This window comes from Equus przewalskii, chromosome 6 (genome assembly GCF_037783145.1).
Source record: "Equus przewalskii isolate Varuska chromosome 6, EquPr2, whole genome shotgun sequence".
NCBI classification, from domain to species: Eukaryota; Metazoa; Chordata; class Mammalia; order Perissodactyla; family Equidae; genus Equus; species Equus przewalskii.
The window spans coordinates 83,262,634-83,282,619 of record NC_091836.1 but is presented as its reverse complement, the minus strand read 5'-3'; the positions used below and the strand labels follow the sequence as shown (position 1 = coordinate 83,282,619).

Below are 19,986 nucleotides of genomic sequence, written 5' to 3'. Positions count from 1 at the left end.
TATTGGGATTTTGTTTGTTTTTTTAAGTAGCTTCAACTGTAAATAGTAATCTGAGATTACAGCTGGTCATTTGTCTCGTTTGCCAAATTAAATTTCCTTACTTTTAGTCATAGGGAAAAATATTACCTCTTATCTATCACAGTCTTATACTGGTTCCCCAATGTATGAACTGGCTGCATGAGATCCATGGAGATTTGGTTCAGAATACAAATTTCAGGGTTCAACCCTAGAGATTCTGATTAAAACCTAAGAAACCACCACTTCCCAACAATAGTAGCAGCAAGTTAACATATGGACAGTTTTTCTTTCCAACCAGCAGATGGCAGTAGTGATAGCTCCTGTCTCAGTGTAGGGAACTTTTGCAAAAATAACAAAAGGGAAATTTTAATCCCAAACCATTGTTTCCTCTTATCCTGCCCAGCCCCATTCCAGCATAATCTTTAGGCTGCCTCCCATTATGCGTATGAGCTGTGCACACAGATATTGCAGAACAATCTTTATCTTAGACCATACAAAATGAGATTAGAGGGAATCTGGTTTAAAAAACAAAACCTTTAATCCAAAATTTTGCTGCTAAGAAGCCTATAGAAATTATTTTATTTTCTAAGATTCTTATCTTTCTAGAGGGGAGAATTTCATTTATAGATAGGGAACTTGGATTTTAGACCTAATTCTACTAGTCAGCTGCTGTTGGCTTTGGGTGAGTTACTTCACCCTGTTTTAAGGAAATCCTTTGGAGAATTATTGTGAAGGTTAAATGGGAAAATTTATGTGAAAACACCTTGTACACTATAAAATTCATAAAATGTTAGTTTAATTTTTTTTCCAGGTTGCCCAAAACTTTAAAAGCCTTAGTAGGTTTTGGGGCCAGCTCTATGGCCAAGTGGTTAAGTTCGCGCACTCTGCTGCAGCGGCCCAGGGTTCACTGGTTCAGATCCTGGGCGCGGACATGGCACCGCTCATCGGGCCACGCTGAGGAGGCATCCCACATGCCACAACTAGAAGGACCCGCAACTAAAATATACAACTGTGTACCAGGGGATTTGGGGAGAAAAAGCAAAAAAAGAAAAGCTTTAGTAGGTTTAAATCTTTCTTTGACTTGTTGAAGGGAGAGTGGTAAGAGATACCAGCAAACTTGTTGAGAGAAAAACTTCTAACTAAATGCTAAATGCAGAAATGTGAGCTGTTGGTCTCCACTCTAGAAGTATCCTCAAGAGTCTGCCATTTGAGCTTGGGACAAGGCCACAAGTACTGTGTGACCATTTGACCTACAATGGAATTGCATCAAGCACACGTTAACTTTCACACACACAAAACAGTGAATGAGAGGGAGTCCTCCCACCTGCCTTCAGACTCAATGGGTGTGTTGTCTGGAGGAGGGAGCATAAGTGGGAAATTTCATAATCTGCTTTTCAGGCAGGTCTGTCTTCCCCTGTGCCTTTCATTGTGTGAGCCTCTGTCATTGTTGAGTGATTCTCTTGTTTAAAAATGGCGTGTGCATGTGTCTCATATTTATTGTTGATGCCTTCAAGTTGATTCTGACTCCTGGCAACCCTGTGTACAGCAGAGGTGACACCTCACCGATCTTTTTGCGCCATCCTCTCACCTTCCAGTGCTATATTAGATAATGCTTCTCTGCTATTCACAGGGTTTCATGGCCAATTTTTTTGGAAGTGGGCGCCCAGGTCCTTCTAAGTAGTCTATCCTAGTCTAGAAGCGCCACTTAAACCTGTGCACCATGGGTGACCCTGCTGGTATTTGAAATACTGGTGGCATAGCTTTCAGCACCACAGCAACATGCAGCTGCCACAGTATGACAACTGACAGATGGGTGGTGTGGCTCCCTGATGGGCTGTAGCGGTAAAAGCACCAAATCTTTTTTTTTTTTAATTGAGGTTATGATAGTTTACAACATTGTGAAATTTCAGTTGTACATTATCATTTGTCAATCATCTTATAGGTGCACCAATTCACCCTTTGTGCCCCCCCTCCACTCCCCTTCCCCCTGGTAACCACTAATCTGTTCTCTTTGTCCGTGTGTTTGTTTATCTTCCACATATGAGTGGAATCATAGAGAGTTTGTCTTTCTCTATCTGGCTTATTTCACTTAACATAATACCCTCAAGGTCCATCCAGGTTGTTGTGAATGGGACGATTTTATCGTTTTTTGTGGCTGAGTAGTGTTCCATTGTATATATACACACCATATCTTCTTTATCCAGTCATCAGTCGATGGGCACTTAGGTTGCTTCCATGTCTTGGCTATTGTGAATAATGCTGCAGTGAACACAGGGGTACATGAGTCTCTCTGAATTGCTGATTTCAAGTTCTTTAGGTAGATAGCCAGTAGTGGGATAGCTGGGTCATATGGTAGTTCTATTTTTAATTTTTTTGAGGAATCTCTATACTGTTTTCCATAGTGGCTGCACCAGTTTGCATTCCCACCAGCAGTGTACGAGGGTTCCTTTTTCTCCACAACCTCTCCAACATTTGTTATTTTTTGTCTTGGTTATTATAGCAATTCTAATGGGTATAAGGTGATATCTTAGTGTAGTTTTGATTTGCGTTTCCCTGATGATCAGTGATGATGAGCATCTTTTCATGTGCCTATTGGCCATGTGTATATCTTCTTTGGAGAAATGTCTGTTCACATCCCTTGCCCATTTTTTGATTGGGTTGTTCGATTTTTTGTTGTTGTGTTAATTCTTTATATATTACAAAGATTAACCCTTTGTCAGATATATAATTTGCAAATATTTTTTCCCAGTTGGTGGGTTGTCTTTTCATTTCAATCCTGTTTTCCTTTGCCTTGTAGAAGCTCTTTAATCTGATGAAGTCCCACTCGTTTGTTCTTTCTGTTGTTTCCCTTGTGTGAGAAGACATGGTGTCAGAAAAGATCCTTTTAAGACTGATGTCAAAGAGTGTACTGCCTATATTTTCTTCTAGAAGTCTTATGGTTTCAGGTCTTACTTTTAAGTTTTTGATCCATTTTGAGTTTATTTTTGTGAATGGTGTGAGAGAATGTCTATTTTCATTCTTTTACATGTGGCTGTCCAGTTTTCCCAACACCATTTATTGAAGAGACTTTCCTTTCTCCATTGTATGTCCTCAGCTCCTTTGTCGAAGATTAGCTGTCTGTAGATGTGTGGTTTTAATTCTGGGCTTTCACTTCTGTTCCATTGATCTGTCTGCCTATTTTTGCACCAGTACCATGCTGTTTTGATTACTATAGCTTTGTAGTATATTTCGAAGTCAGGAATTGTGATGCCTCCAGATTTATTCTTTTTTTCTCAGGATTGCCTTAGCAATTCTGGGTCTTTAATTGCCCCATATGAATTTTAGGATTCTTTATTCTGTTTTTGTGAAGAATGTCATTGGGATTCTGATTGGGATTGCATTGAATCTGTAGATTGTTTTAGGCAGTATGGACATTTTAACTATGTTTGTTCTTCCAATCCATGTGCATAGGATGTCTTTCCATCTCTTTATGTTGTCATGTTTCTTTCAGGAAAGTCTTGTAGTTTTCATTGTATAGGTCTTTCACTTCCTTGGTTAAATTTATGCCAAGATATTTTGTTGTTGTTGTTGCAATTGTGAATGGGATTGTGTTCTTCAGTTCTCTTTCTGTTAGTTCGTTATTAGAGTATAGAAATGCAACTGATTTATGTAAGTTGATTTTGTACCCTGCAACTTTGCTGTAGTTGTTGATTACTTCTAGTAGCTTTCCAATGCATTTTTTAGGGTTTTCTATATATAAGGTCATGTAGTCTGCAAACAGGAAGAGTTTCACTTCTTCATTGCCTATTTGGATTCCTTTTATTTATTTTTCTTGCCTAATTGCTGTGGCCAAAACCTCCAGTATTATGTTGAATAGGAGTAGTGGGAGTGGGCACCCTTGTCTTGTTCCTGTTCTCAGACGGATGGCTTGCAGTTTTTGCCCATTGAGTATGATGTTGGCTGTGAGTTTGTCATATATGGCCTTTATTATGTTGAAGTACTTTCCTTCTATACCTATTTGATTGAGAGTTTTTATCATAAATGAATGTTGGATCTTGTTGAATGCTCTCTCTGTGTCTATTGAGATGATCGTCTGTTTTTTTTCCCTCATTTTGTTAATGTGGTGTATCACATTGATTGACTTGTGGCTGTTGAACCATCCCTGTGTCCCTGGTATAAATCCCACTTAACCATGGTGTATGATCTTTTTAATGTATTGCTGTATTTTGTTTGCTGATATTTTGTTGAGGATTTTTGCATCTATGTTCATCAGTGATACTGGCCTGTAGTTTTCCTTCTTTGTGTTATCCTTGTCTAGTTTTGGTATTAGGGTGATGTTGGCCTCATAGAATGTGTTAGGAAGTGCTCCATCTTCTTCAATTTTCTGGAGTAATTTGAGAAGGATAGGTATTAAATCTTCTTTGAATGTTTGGTAGAATTCTCCAGAGAAGCCATCTGGTCCTGGACTTTTATTTTGGGGGAGGTTTTTGATTACTGTTTCAATCTCTTTACTTGCGATTGGTCTATTCAGATTCTCTATTTCTTCTTTTTTTTTTCTTTTGAGGAAGATTAGCCCTGAGCTAACTACTGCCAATCCTCCTCTTTTTGCTGAGGAAGACTGACCCTGAGCTAACATCCATGCCCATCTTCCTCTACTTTATACGTAGGACGCCTACCACAGCATGGCTTTTGCCAAGCGGTGCCATATCTGCACCCGGGATCCAAACCGGCAAACCCTGGGCCGCTGAGAAGCAGAACATATGAACTTAACTGCTGTGCCACTGGGCCGGCCCCTCTCTATTTCTTCTTGATTCAGTTTTGGGAGGTTGTAAGTGTCTAAGAATTTATCCATTTATTCTAGGTTGTCCAATTTGTTGGTGTATAGCTTTTCATAGTATTATAATCTTTTGTATTTTTGTGGTATCTGTTGTAATTTCTTCTCTTTCATTTCTGATTTTATTTATTTGAGTCTTCTCTCTTTTTTTCTTAGTGAGCCAGGCTAAGTGTTTGTCAATTTTGCTTATTTTCTCAAAGAATCAGCTCTTTATTTCATTGATCCTTTCTACTTATTTTTTGGTTTAAATTTCATTTATTTCTGCATATTTTAGTTGTGAGTCCTTCTAGTTGTGGCATGTAGGACGCCGCCTCAGCATGGCTTGATGAGCGGTGCCATGTCCATATCCAGGATCCAAACCGGCGAAACCCTGGGCCACTGAAGCGGAGCAGGCGAACTTAACCACTTGGCCACGGGGCTGGCCCCCCTTGTTGACTTTCCGTCTGGATGATCTATCCATTGGTGTTAGTGGGGTGTTGAGCTCCCTTATTATTATATTGTTGTTGATATCTCCTTTTAGTTTTGTTAATAATTGCTTTACGTCCTTTGGTGCTCCTGTGTTGGGTGCATATATATTTATAAGTGTTATGTCTTCTTGGTGGAGTGTCCCTTTTATCATTATATACTGCCCCTCCTTGTGTCTCTTTACCTGTTTTGTCTTGAAGTCTACTTTGTCTGATATAAGTATGGCGACACCTGCTTTCTTATGTTCACTGTTAGCTTGGAGTATCATTTTCCATCCCTTTACTCTGAGTCTGTGTTTGTCTTTGGGGCTGAGGTGTGTTTCCTGGAGGTGGCATATTGTTAGGTCTTGTTTTTTAATCCATCTGGCCGCTCTGTGTCTTTTGATTGGAGAATTCAATCTATTTACATTTAGAGTGATTATTGAAATGTGGGGGCCTAATGCTGCCATTTTGTCACTTGTTTTCCTGTTCTGCCTTTCTTTTGTTTCTCGTCCCATGTATTTTGGACTACCAATTCAGTTAGGTAGTTTTCTATGCTGGTTTTCTTAGTTTTCTCCTTATTTGTAGTTTGTGTCTCTGTTCTAATTATTTGTTTAATGGTTACCATGTGGTTTGTATAAAATATCTCATAGATGAGATTGTCCATTTTCTGATAGCAGAGCGCCAGATCTTACCCACTAGACCACCAGGGCTGGCTATCATTTTTGTGTCTGTTTCTTAAGTGTAAACCAGTTACTTGGTTGGCACTCAGCTGAAAAAAAAAACAACCAGTGATCTGTATTGTAATTTTGGGCAATTTTAGTAATTTTTTCAATATGTGATTTTAGTCATATACTCTGACTTTAGAACTTAAAATCCAATCCAACCCCAATAAGATTCAACCCCACTGTCTGTGCAGAGTTCATTCTGATGCCTTTTCATGCCATTTTGTCTAGTGTATTATGCTCTTATTCCATTTAGTCTGTGTGTGTTAAATAAAATTCCTAATAATTTCCTCTCATGAAACCTATCACTTTGATATAAAGATAATATTCAATTCACATGGAATTTGTTAGGCATCTGTATGTGCATCTTTCAAGAACTTGTATAGTCAAAAATAAACGGCAGTAAAGTAGGTGACAGGATTCAGGTTCTAGTCCCAGCTTTTTCAGTGTTTAACCATTTTGTGATTTGGGGGCAAGTCCCTATTCTCTAGGCATTGATTTCCTGGACATTTAAGTTTTTATGATTCTTGGTATATGACAAAGTCCTTGCTCTCAAGTAACTTATAATTTTAAGAGCTTTCAAGTGATATAATTACATGGAAAAGTAAAAATAAGTCCTAAAACAAAATGCATGTTATAACAAGTCAGGAAGAATTAGGCTATATTTGGTCCTATATTTGGTCCATTCAACAAACTCTGTATTTTAAGAATATACAACAATATATATATACTGCCAATGACCTAAAATGAGATTTTATAAAACACATTACATTGTCTTGCCTTTTCATATTTAATAGTTTTCTTAATGACTCAGTCATGATAAGCCTCAAATTTTATTCTGTAACACAATGAGCCTCCAGGGCAACTGAAGTGGGTATGGTTAGTCCTACACCATGGTTGCCCTGAGCTGCTGAGCTTTCATTGCTAAGTCTAGGTTTTATGCTTCTTTGGGCCTCATTTCATGCCAATAGATTGTCATTTCTTAATAAGTTGGCTTGGAAACTAGATAATTGTAATTATTAAAATTCCATGTTAAAAATGAATACATAGAAATAGAACAACCTGTTGTACACACATTTTGGGTTGATCTCAAGGGAATTATGCTGAGTGAAAAAGAGCCAACCTCAAAAGGTTTACATTGTATAATTCATTTATATTACATCCTTGAAATGACAAAATTATAGAAATGAGAACAGGTTAGCTGCCAGGAGTTAAGGAGGGAAGTGCCTATGACTATAAAAGGATAGCAGGAAGAAGGGCTGGCCCCATGGCAAAGTGGTTAAGTTCGTGTGCTCTGCTGCAGGCGGCCCAGTGTTTCGTTGGTTCGAATCCTGGGCGCGGACATGGCACTGCTCATCAAACCACGCTGAGGCAGCGTTCCACATGCCACAACTAGAAGGACCCACAACGAAGAATATACAACTATGTACTGGGAGGCTTTGGGGAGAAAAAGGAAAAAAATAAAATCTTTAAAAAAAAAAGGATAGCAGGAGGGATCCTTGTAATGGAATTGTTCTGTATCTTGACTGGCGGAGATCATATGAATCTAAACATGGTAAAATTGCCTAGAACTAAAAACAAGTGCATGTGACCGGTGACATCTGAATAAGGACAAGTGAATAATATCAATGTCAATTTCCTGGATTTGATATTGTACTATAATTATGCAAGATGTCAGCTTTGGACAAAACTGATGCAGAGTATTTGGGATCTCTGTATTTATGTCACTCTATAATTATCTCAAGATAATGGTTTTTAAAACATTAATGCACAGGATTTGAGGAGCACTCTTAGAAAGTGCTATAAACACGTGGCCTTTGCAATGTATTTTGGTTGCTCAAAGAATTTATTTTCATTTTTTGCTCCGTGGTTCCAAAAAGAAGAAATCTCAAAACAGCTAGATTCTAGACAGATGAGGCACTATTTATGTTCTGTCTCCCCAAGATGAACCTGTTAATAAGGGAAGGTTCTGTCAGACCTCTTTGTATTCACAATATTTTGCTCAAGACCTCGAAATTTTTTTGATTAATAATTGGCAGGAAAAGAACTTTTTTCAGCAGGGGGTGGGATATGGAACCTCCAATGGGCTAAACCGAAGATGCTATGGTTGATTGTAGCTTTAACAATTAGGTCTTTGGAGATAGGTGAAATCCTTTAAAACAGTCACTGTCGATCTCCCTTTATGCATAAAAAGTTTTTAACCTACCGGGTACTGAGAAAGGATCATGAAAGGGACCATTACTAAATAAAGACCAGAAATCATACCAGCGCGACTTCAGTGTTCAGACAGCTCCAGCCTAACTGCAGAAGCAGAGATTCAGACTATTGCAGATGATAAGAACTGAAATAGATCTTCATATAATCTAGAGTCCCTTACTAGAAGAACTGAAGTTACTTTCCCAGTTTATTAGTGAGTGAGCTAGAAAAGGGCTTCCGGCTCCCAGCCTAGCGCTCTTTTCCACTGGACCACGCAGCCCTATAAAATGTGTCTTCCCTCTCTCCAAATACTTCCTCCCCTTGGCTGTTTTAATTCTCGGAAGAAGAAAAAAATTTCTAGGTAGCGTTTAAATGGTCACAGCGCTTAATTCACGCTTGCAGGAAAAACTTAATAAACCTGTGTTTCCAGTCCCCTCTGTCGCCTAAACCAGGCGGACGAGAGAAGCGGAAGAAACTTGCAGGATCTGTTTGCAGTGCGCAACCGCAGGACGGAGAAGGCATGTCCTCTCTGAGTTGCCGTAGGTGCTAGGTGGCTGTGGCCTGGGTCGTCCGCCCACCCCTTCCACGTCAGCCGAGGACTCTGCGGAGCGCCGCCGTTGCTGCGGGTCGGAGCCGGAGTAGACGGTCTCGCCGTTGTCCCAGCTGCTGCCCCTCGGAGCCAGGTAGCGGGCTACGAGCCCCTCATCCCGGAGGCGTGGTGAGCTGGGCAGAGTCGGAGGAACTGGCTATCCTGCAGGAAGATACGGGAAGGAAACGAGTAGGCCGCTGGCGTCCGGGCCTGGCGGAGTGGAACGGGGGGCTGGGACGCTCTGGACCGGACTCCGCATCCCGGCCTGCGTCCTGGTCGAGGGGTCTTCTCCCTCCTCCGTCCCCGGGGCTCGCCACTCCAGGCCCGGGCCTGCTTTGCAGGAGGAAAGGGACGAGGAAGGGGCGTGGGGGTGCAGCGCACCGATCGAGGGACGCAAGTAACAGAGTCGAGTCCCACCGGCGGACGCGATGGAGCGCTGTAGTTTTAGCGGGGTGTTCGTGCACAGGGTCTCCTGAGCAGTCCAGATTGTGTGTTATGCTAAAAAATCATTTCTGTAACATGGTGGGGTGGGGCTTGGGGACTGTCACTGTATTGTGGGCCTATGCTGCAGTACAGCACTCTAAACTCTGGGCGGGGTTGTGAGGTGGGAGATAATATGCCTTAGGCCGAGCCTGGCAAGTGTGGTTTTTGTTATAATAGGCTTTATTTTTATGGGATACACTATAGACTGAATCTCTCCTAATACTTTAAAACTCATAAGACAAACTGAATGAACTTTAGACAGTAAAGATCACCACAATTACTGGTTGTGTTTCTGTTTTTTGGTTTTTTACTTGTAATGGTATCCTTGTATTTATTTTTCTAGGTTTTCTGGCATCTGTCATCCTTAAATCTTGTATCCAGGGTTGATTTATAACCGGAAGCCATGACGGCTGCTGAGAATGTGTGCTATACGTTAATTAATGTGCCAATGGATTCAGAACCACCATCTGAAATTAGCTTGAAAAATGATCTGGGTAAACTTTGATAATATTTTGAAAATTTTAAATGGAAAAAGCATAAAAAACTCATTTGCATTTCAAGATCTTTATAATTAGAAATGCTTAATTTGTGTCTAAGTATTTTTTTCTAGGATTTCTTCAATAGACCTTTTGTCTTATGAAAAATGAAAACTTGCTACCCTTAGACTTATGGGTTTTTTGGAAATAAAACAACATCTCAGTTTAACTTAGAAATGTAATAGTTTAGTTGTTTGATATTCTTCAAAATAACATAGTCTTATGTAGTTTAATACATTATGCTTAAACATGGCTGACAATTCTCTGTAAGTAACAGATTGAGAATGTGTATTTGAATGTCTTAGTTCCTTTGTGCTAACTTCATGTTACTTAGCTTGTGAAACTAAGAGCTTTGTTCTTTTGGGTTCACCACCTGTTGAATAGATGAAGTCAACACTGGAATACATATGTGTTTTCCAGAAAGGTTTAAGCTTTTCATTTTTAAACTATTTATGCAAATAAGAAAACAAGTACATTTCTTAATTCTAACAGTGTATACTGTGTCTCCTTTTTTGTGAATGATTCTGTCAAAAAAATTTATCTTAAGTAATGCAATTCCAAAATAAGGATTCTTGTTTAATTGAACTACTAAAAATAAGTTTACGTTAAACTGATAACTACTGTTTAAAATAGAGTGAAAATTATATTTCCAGTCTCTAGTTTGCAGTTTGAAAGGAGACAGTATTTTACTTGCATATTCCCACCTCTTAATCAGCAATAATGGAATACCTCCTGATTACTTAATAGTAGGTTTCTCATGAGGGCTTTTTTTGGAGAAGGAAAAGAAACCATCTTTTGTGGCATTTAAACTGATGCCCCTTATATACGAAAGCCACATATATTTCCTTTTTTCCCCCATATTTCTGTAAGATAGTAGAAATAGAGTGCAAATTAATGAATAAACTTTTGTTGCTGTTTTTTTCTTACAATTTAAAACTTTCATTTTTAGACCCCCCCCACCCCCCAAAATGCTTAAAGTTACAGCTAGGAAGGTAAAGAACAAAACCTGTCCTTGATTGTTACCAAACTCTTTTCTTCACTCCCTTCCCCTTACCAATAAATAAATAAGTAGTTTTTAATTTTGTGTATGTTTTTTACTTTATCTCAAAAGACTTGAGATGAGAAAAAGTTTAGAAGTAGTTTCCAATTTGAGTAACAAATATTTTTTGTTCCATGAAATATTGAGTTGCTTTAGGTACATGTATCTTTTTCTCGCTGGGTACGAGCTCTGATGACTATACATTCCCTGGAGTAGGAAGTACCTAATGTATTTTGGTGAATTGAATTGATATTTGAAATTTTCCAAATTTTTGGTAGTGCTAGTAGAGGAAAATAAGTTCTGAAAGTTTTGAATATATGGAAAGAAGCATCTTTCACCTCAATTCGAATTGTTGGAATAAATGGAAATCAGGGTTGCAAGGGGCTTGGAATATAAATGGTGTAGTTTTTTTTTACAAGTTTGCTGTTAAACTACTTTTAACACTTTTTAACCTTTAGTTCCAAGTGGAGTTTTATCCTGCTAAACTTTTAGGATTTGCTAATTTGTGAAAAGTAGCCAAAAACTGAAACAAAAGAAGCCAAGCATTACTGTGATATAATTTTATGCCTTGTGGATTTTGTATCCTTTACTCTATCAAACAGATTAGAAAAGAAAAAAACTTTAAAAAAACGTTCAGAAAGGAAGCCTTGGGACAAAGGGAGGAAAACCTGTTTAGGCTCAGTGAAAGCAACTTTAGCCGCTTAGAACTTTGCCTAATCTGTCTTACTTGCATAGTTATTGCTATCAGTTACTGTCATCTCTCCTGAAGCTTTGTTTTTTGTCATCCTCACAGACTTAAAAACTGAAGGTTTACCCAGATTGAGATTCACTTCATCTTTCACATTTATTTCTTGATTTGTTATGGCACACACCAGATTTTTTTCATATGTGGCAGGAAATAGAATGCTCTGAAGCAGGCAGAGATTCATGAGAAGTTAGTCTGTTTTAAACAAAAGCATTGACCCTTGTGGGATAAATTTGGCAATAACCCTCCCAGTGTTCTCAGTCGAAATACTGAGAATATTCTCTTATTCTGCAACACGTTAGAATATCATGCCAACCTTGTAATAGATGTATAGCCTTCAGGGACTAGAAAGAACTTTCGATTTACCTAGTACAGTTTTTCTGAAGCTTAAATCCTTCCTGTAACTCTACCACCTGGTCTTTCAGTCTCTCTTTCTTTGGCAACAACAAGGAACTCTTCTAATTGTTGGAAGTTTATTTCTAGTTCTACTCTTTTTTCTCATGATATCTCTAAGATTATTAAAGACTTTTGTCATCCCTCTTTGTCCTCCCCTCTCCTAGATTTGTTTATTTTTGTAATCTAAATGATTATAGTAGCAGTGTGCCTGTCTCTTATTTCTGCCTTTGAATGTTGGCTCCAAAAGATTTTTCCCATAAATTCTTCAGTGTGCAGTGATAATGATGTGAACTTATAGATTGTTTTGCATAAAACACTTTATAGAGGGTGTTTTTTAGGCTAAGTAACAATAAACTAGCATCTTATGTGTCAGTGTATGTAATTCTAAATAATGGCTACTAATCTAGTACATTTTACTTTTATTCCAATTTCTTAGATAATTTGTTAAGAAGATTACAAAGTTTTATAGCTTGTAGAAATATGATGGAATTTTGGAATTAATCTAGTATATTAGTTCCCAACTTTTTTGACTTTGAGGATCTCCCTAATGTTGAAAACATGTCAGTCCTCCCCTGCCCTCCCCCCAGTAATAGTAGTTGTAACTTTCATTGAGAAAATACACACTGACCAAAAGCTACTTTGAATTCTGAAGCACTTAACAGCATCTGTTTACATTTTGAAAAATAGCTACATGTGTTTTTGAGACATGCATTATTTGGTTCATGGCCTCTGCATTAACTCCATTGGTTAGAGACCAGAGATCTTATCCACTGCCTTTATATTATATGTAAAGAATCGTGACTTTCAGAGATAAATGACTTGTATAAGTCATACGGCTTGTTTGTGGCAGAACCAGGTGGAGAACTCTTGTCACTTGAGTTAGTACCTTTATTACCATTGCCACTGATAAGGTGAGAAAATGTTTTGTTAATTGCTTTTAAAATTTTCTGAGGAATTTTCTTTTGAAATAATTGTCCTTTTTTCCCTAATTTTTGAATCAGAAAAAGGAGATGTAAAGTCAAAGACTGAAGCTCTGAAAAAAGTAATCATTATGATTCTGAACGGTGAAAAGCTTCCTGGGCTTCTGATGACCATCATTCGCTTCGTGCTGCCTCTTCAGGATCACACCATCAAAAAATTACTCCTGGTATTTTGGGAAATTGTTCCTAAAACAACTCCAGATGGGAGACTTTTGCATGAAATGATCCTTGTATGTGATGCATATAGAAAGGTAAACCAAACAATATATTTTTCTGAATATTGCTTTGATTTTGAGTAACTATGAAATTGGTAGAATGGGCTTTGTTTTAATTTTTAAAATTAAATCTTGGATAAGATGTAAGTTGTAGATATGTGGAACTGAAGTTGTAAAGGATTATTGCAAAAAGCTTTATTATTGCTTTTTCAGGCATTTTCTGTGCATTTTTATTTGTTATTAATAAAAAACAGTGACACAGAATATGACTTTGACATGATAAGTAAAAATGCTTTAATCACAGGAATCTTTTGGAAATTGTCTAATAATCTAGGTCTTTTTCCTCAAACATAGTTTCTGAATTTTTCATTGAAACGTTTTGCATTTAAAAGTTTTTTGTAAAATCCTGGAACTCAGCATTTCGTGTTTAAACTTTTATGTCAGGATCTTCAGCATCCTAATGAATTTATTCGAGGATCTACTCTTCGTTTTCTTTGCAAATTGAAAGAAGCAGAATTGCTAGAACCTTTAATGCCAGCTATCCGAGCTTGTTTGGAGCATCGACACAGCTATGTCAGGAGAAATGCTGTTTTGGCCATCTATACTATTTATAGGTAAATAAAGATACTCCTTTGGCTTAGTTCTGTGAGGACTCTTTAGTCATTTAGACTAGAGGTTCTACAGTGGCTCTTTGCAGATTGTTTGTAGCTTCCAGATCTGTTTTGTTTAGTCTGAGCAATATTTTTTCCTTATTACCATTAAGTTGTCAACATTGAAAAGTCAGAAGATCTGGCAGCACTGGGTCCTGGTTTGTTCATGACAGCAATCTGCTGAAATTGAATGACAGTAGCCCCTTTAAATAGATTGTACACATTCCAGTTTACAACAGGGCTTGTCATTCTCAATTGTATTACTCTAGCCCGCTTAATTAATTTGTTAACTTGATTAGCCCCTATAGGCTTTGACCCTGTTTTAGAGTTCTCTTTTTGTGGAATTTGAGTCTTCTCTTTTTATCCTTAGAAGCCTTAAGAAAGGAATTTGTTTTAATAGGAAGGGTTGCAGTTTTCAACTGATTCATGTTCTTAGAAAGCTTAAGATTTTGGACTTTAAAAACAATTCAGAGAACCAGTTAGATGAGGCTAGAATACTTGGTTTTTACAGTCGCTGGTGGCAGACCATTTAGAAAAAGGACGTAATTTTTATAAACATCTTTATACTTTAATAGTTGATTATTATATAATTTCACAGTTCTCTTACTTTTTGTTATCTATTAGGGAAAGTGGTATTCTGGTTAATAATGTAGACTTCTGTGAAAGTTACCATACTACACAAATTTCAGAAGTTAAACTACAGTGCACACACAAATTATGACATTTATAAGATAATTAGAAATTTGAACACTATATGATGATATTAAATTAAAATTTTTTTTAAAAGTATGATAAGGTATGATCAGTTTTAAAAAGAAAGAGTCCTTAATTTTAGAGAAACATACTGATACATTTACAGAAGAAATGATAAATGATCTGGAATTTGCTTCAAAATAATGTGGGAGAAGAGGAAGTGAGCAGGGCTATAGGTGAAACAAAAATGGCTATGAATTAATAATTGTTGAAGCTAAGTGATGGTTTTTATTAAACTGGTGTTCATTGTTCTGTGTACTACAAATACTTAAAAACTTCTAAAATAAGAAGTAAGCTAGTAAGTAAATAAATACAGTGCATACCTAATAAAATTCAAGGGACTATTTTTTTTCCTCTGAGAATTCTTAATGAAGGATCCTTCAGTACCTTGAGGTTGTCATTATAAGCATCGATATTATTTCCTAAAGTATGTGAAAGACAGTTATTAGAGAGATCCAGTTGATAGATAGCATGTTGAATAAATCAGCTTTTTCTGCATTGAACTAGAAAACATGTAATTTGATAACTTAATGAATACGTAAGCTTGTGATTCCTACCCACAATTTTCTAATTGATTTTAAGTTTAAAAAAGCAAAAACAATTGGTAGTGTTATAAAGTTTGATAAAGGTTAATTTTGGTAGCGTCCAGAGAGTTACTAAAATAACAAAGTGGGTTTTTATTAAATATTGATATTACCTGTTTTACTTTAAGAAATTTTGAACATCTTATACCTGATGCTCCTGAACTGATACATGATTTTCTGGTGAACGAGAAGGATGCAAGTTGCAAAAGGAATGCATTTATGATGCTAATTCATGCAGATCAGGTGAAGTATTTTTAAAAAAATACTTTTATGTCTGTATTTAAATGAGAATTAAAAGTATTGCATAGGCCTAATCAAATTTTCAGTCAGTAATTTTGTTTGTAGTACTTGTGAATTGTGTATTTTGATTTTTTAGATATTTGAACTAAATTTGTATACAAATACAGGTCTTTCTTAACCCTTCTCTGGAATATTGCTTTTGTATATATTCTTTTTTAAGTAAATATCAGGAAGGCATTTAATAACAGCCACTTTATAGTTTTTCCAGATTGAAATTATTATGCCCATAGTCTGTGGCACTCTACTTTGGGGCTTTGATTGCCTGTTTTTCCTTCTGTTGGTATAAATCTAAAATTGTTTTAGAGAAAAACAGTAGTTTTATAGAGGCCACCCTGAGCCATGTCCGTGAAAGAAGGGTGGCCTTCAGTGCAGATGAGCGTCCTTATTAGGCTCCTCAAATTTCATAGGTGAATATCAACTCTATATCCAGCTCTGCTAGTGGTTAAAAGTATATGGATCTACTGTTTTGGTTTAGCTGCTAGAAAATTCAGACCCCAGATTTGCTGCCCATTTCTAGAAAATATATTTGACTTTATGTTTTATATTTATATGTTAATCTTCATTTTTATTCTTTGCTCCCATTTCCTTACTTGTTTTATATTTAGTTATGTATGTCCTTTTATTGAGTGAGGTGGAATTTGATAAATATTCTTATTTTTTTAGGATCGAGCTTTGGATTACCTAAGTACTTGTATTGATCAAGTTCAGACATTTGGAGACATTCTTCAATTGGTTATTGTTGAACTAATTTATAAGGTAAGACTAGTCTGTGGTGGGTAAAATAAACTTTAAGAGTTTAAGACAGGGGCTGCCCCTGTGGCATAGTGGTTAAGTTCAGCATGCTCCGCTTTGGCGGCCTGGGTTCATGGGTTCAGATCCCAGGTATGGACCCACACCATTCGTCAGCCATGCTGTGGAGGCAACCCGCATATAAAGCGGGGAAAGATTGGCACAGGTGTTAGCTCAAGGCTAATCTTCCTCAGTGAAAAAATAAACAAACAAAAAGAAGAGTTAAGACAAGGTTAAATAGTCTCTTTCTGGGATGCTGCTTAATTGCTAAGATAATATGCTTTAATAGTAGAAATATTTTATAGCATGGCTTATGAACTCTTTTTTTTTCTTTTTCCTTTGGTATATTGTATTTTCCAAGTACTTGCTTCCATTCTTTCTAAACCTCCATAAAGAATTCTGTAAAAGGGGCCAGCTCTGTGGCACAGTGGTTGGGTCTGCACCTTCTGCTTCGGCAGCCCGGGGTTCACCAGTTTGGATCCTGGATGTGGACCTATGCACCGCTTGTCAAGCCATGCTGTGGCAGCCACCCCACATAAAATAGAGGAAGCTGGGCACGGTCAGCCCGGGGCCAGTCTTAGCAAAAAGAGGACTGGCAGCAGATGTTAGCTTAGGGCTAATCTTCTGCCAAAAAAAAGAAAAATTCTGTAAAAACTCATGGCATGACCTAGTACAGCTGCAAAGAAATTGTTATGTACTTCTCAGTCAATGAATAGATTATGAATTAGGCTTTGGAGTAAAATTCAAGGTCTTTTCTTTTGAGGAAGATTAGCCCTGAGCTAACATCTGCCACCAATCCTCCTCTTTTTTGCTGAGGAAGACTGGCCCTGAGCTAACATCCGTGCTGGTCTTGCTCTACTTCATATGTGGGATGCCTCCCAAAGCATGGCTTGACAAGTGGTGCATAGGTCCATACTGGGGATCTGAACTGGCAAACCCTGGACTGCCAAAGTGGAACATGCTAACTTAACTGTTGCGCCACCGGGCCAGCCCCTCGGGGTCTTTTCTTGAGTACACACTAGACAACTTTGGAAATCTAAAATCAAACAGAGAAAGCCTGAAATACTTTTTATGTTCCCTGTTTGTAAAAGAGACTAGAGAGACTTTACATATGTTAACATCACGTTGTAGGCCATTGACTAATAGGAAGTCTAAAACTAGGTAAGAGATTTGGGTTTTAAAATGAAGTACTTTATTGACAATATTTTAATTTGATAAATCCTTTGAAAGAATTGGTTGTATCTTAATGTTCTAATAAAATAAAAGATGCAGTAAACATCCAATTTCTTTGTTGATGCTGTTGGAGGCCAACAAAAATATACATCGGGAACGACTTTATTAAATAGGATGGTATGGACAGAATACCCATGGCAGACATTACTAACTTATTACAGCCATCTTTGCTTCTGCAGGAGAGACCCTGTTTCAACACAGGGTAGGAGTCATCTGGAACTGACATTTAAGATGAAACCTGAATATAAATAGATAGCTCCTTTTAATTGACGTGTGTGGTTTAAGGGTGCCACTGAGGTTCTCAAAAATAGAGATTCTCTGCTATCCAGTGACTTCTTTGTCTATTAGGGTCCAGATTATAGTAAGAGGGAATAGCTTTTGAGTCATACCTAAGTAATAGAGATTTTACTATATACATTTTAGGAAACTCTAACAAATACTAACTTCAAAGGAGAAAAAATGAGGAGTATTTGTTTCACAGGTAAAGGTATTAAAAGTATTTAGAATGGGATAGAAAATTTTAGTTGTCTCCGCAATGTTGAATATGGTTCCAAATAATAAGTAGTAGTACTTGAAAAAGAGTTGTCTTTCTTGCTTTAAAAACTTATTTTCCTTTGTTCAGTTATTGAGATTTATATAATCCATCGTTTCCCTCTTTTTGACATGACATCCAGAATAAAAATTTAGAACCAAATTTAATATCCTATCACAGTACCTGTAGAGTGTACTTGGTTAATGTGGTATTGGCCTTGCTTTCATTAGATTTTTCTTTCCCTCTTTCCCTTGTGTATAGTTTGCGTATCTTTTATTATAAAGTCATCTGAAAACCTTTTGTGCAAGAGTGAAAATATAAATTATGATTGAGTGAATAAATGAATGAGTATCTATAACAATTATTTAAAGTAAAACCCATTTCTTTCTGAATTTACCAGTGTTGTGTCACAGTGTCTCATCCCATGTTGGCCAGTGTCTTTGGATGTCCTTATAAGACTATTCTTAGCTTTCAGATTAAGAAAACTGGCATCCTATAAGCTGACATCTATTAAAAACAAAATTTATTTGAAAGCAAGTGTCCCTGAAGTCAGTTGAAAACTAAATGTTTTCTTCTCCAGGTCTGTCATGCCAATCCGTCAGAAAGGGCTCGTTTCATTCGCTGCATCTATAACCTGTTACAGTCATCTAGCCCTGCTGTAAAATATGAAGCCGCTGGAACATTGGTGACACTGTCTAGTGCACCTACGGCAATCAAGGTACTGCTTATTTCTTTTGGTGCCAGTTAGATGATAGATATGCTGTCTTATCACTTAGGATTTAGTGACATTACTATGAAGTTACATGGCATTACATGGCATAGATGTTACCACTGCAAATTTTATGAAATTATTTTATTCCTTACATAGTCCGACCTTCCTTCTTTTCTTGCTTCCTGCTTTCATATATATATATGGAGAGAAAGAGAGACAGAGACAGAAAAAATACTAATATTTCTAGTTTCTGGGGAATGCTACTCGTATTTTAAGCTCTCTCGCCATCGTTTAATTACATTAGAAACTAGATCTGGGAAAATGAATTCTGGATTCCAAAAAGATTCTAGTGAGTATTTTCAAAAATGGAATGTTATCTTCTTTAGTATATCAAGACTATATGAGGATCTCCAAATATATTCAGAGAATGAATTATTCTAGAAAGCCAGATTGTGTAAATAGGAGAATCTACTGCTGTACTCACCAGTACTTTAAAAAAAAAAAAAATTTTTAACTTTTAATTGTGAAATAATTTTAGACTTAGAGAGAAGTTGCAAAAATAGGACAAAGTTCCCATTACCATTCACCCAGCTTTCCATAATGTTCATGTCTTGCATAACAATTGTGTAATTGTCAAAATGAAGAAATTACTACTGGAACAATACTGTTAACTAAACTAAGTAGTTTATTCGAATTTCACTAGTTTCCCCACTAATGTCCTTTTTCTGTCTCAGCATCCAGTCCAGGATCCCACGTTGCATTTAGTTGTCATGTGTTAGTCTACTCCGATCTGTGACAGTTCTTCAACCTTTCCTTGTTTTTCATGACCTTGACACTTTTGAAGAGTTCTGGGTTGGTTTGTAAAATATCTCTCGATTTGGATTTGTCTGATGTTTTCTCATAATTAAGGTTATGCATTTTGAGGAAGAATACCACAGAAGTGATGCACCCTTCTCAGTGTATTGTATCAAGGAGTACATGATGTTGATATGTCTTATTACTGGTGATGTTAACCTTGATCAGTCCTTTAAGATGGTATCTGCCAGATTTCTCCACTGTTGAATTATGATTTTAGATACTGTGAAACAGTGCAAATATCCTATTTCTCCTCAGACTTACACCAACTAATTTTAGCATCCATCAGTGGATCTTGTCTACAATAATTATTACTGTGGTATTCTAATGCTGATTTTCTATTTCCCTCATTCTACGTTTATTAATTGGCGTTCTGCGAGGAAGAGCTGTCCCTTCTCCT

The 19,986-nt window shown here is 37.1% G+C and overlaps 1 protein-coding gene across 2 annotated transcripts in view; it reads left to right on the top strand.

Annotated features, from left to right (window-relative positions):
• Positions 1–8,449: 8,449 nt before the first annotated feature.
• The window catches only part of COPB1 (COPI coat complex subunit beta 1), a 31,026-nt gene continuing 19,489 nt past the window's right edge, over positions 8,450–19,986 (top strand). Inside the window, exons 1-7 of one of the 2 annotated variants that reach the window (XM_008526749.2) lie at positions 8,450–8,878; positions 9,611–9,761; positions 12,985–13,214; positions 13,623–13,792; positions 15,294–15,408; positions 16,129–16,221; positions 18,600–18,737. In XM_008526749.2, coding sequence (XP_008524971.1) covers positions 9,671–9,761; positions 12,985–13,214; positions 13,623–13,792; positions 15,294–15,408; positions 16,129–16,221; positions 18,600–18,737 — 837 coding nt within the window. In that variant the 5' untranslated portion in view covers positions 8,450–8,878; positions 9,611–9,670. Of the gene's footprint in view, positions 8,914–9,610; positions 9,762–12,984; positions 13,215–13,622; positions 13,793–15,293; positions 15,409–16,128; positions 16,222–18,599; positions 18,738–19,986 lie in introns of both variants that reach the window. The other variant, XM_008526748.2, reaches the window with a different exon arrangement.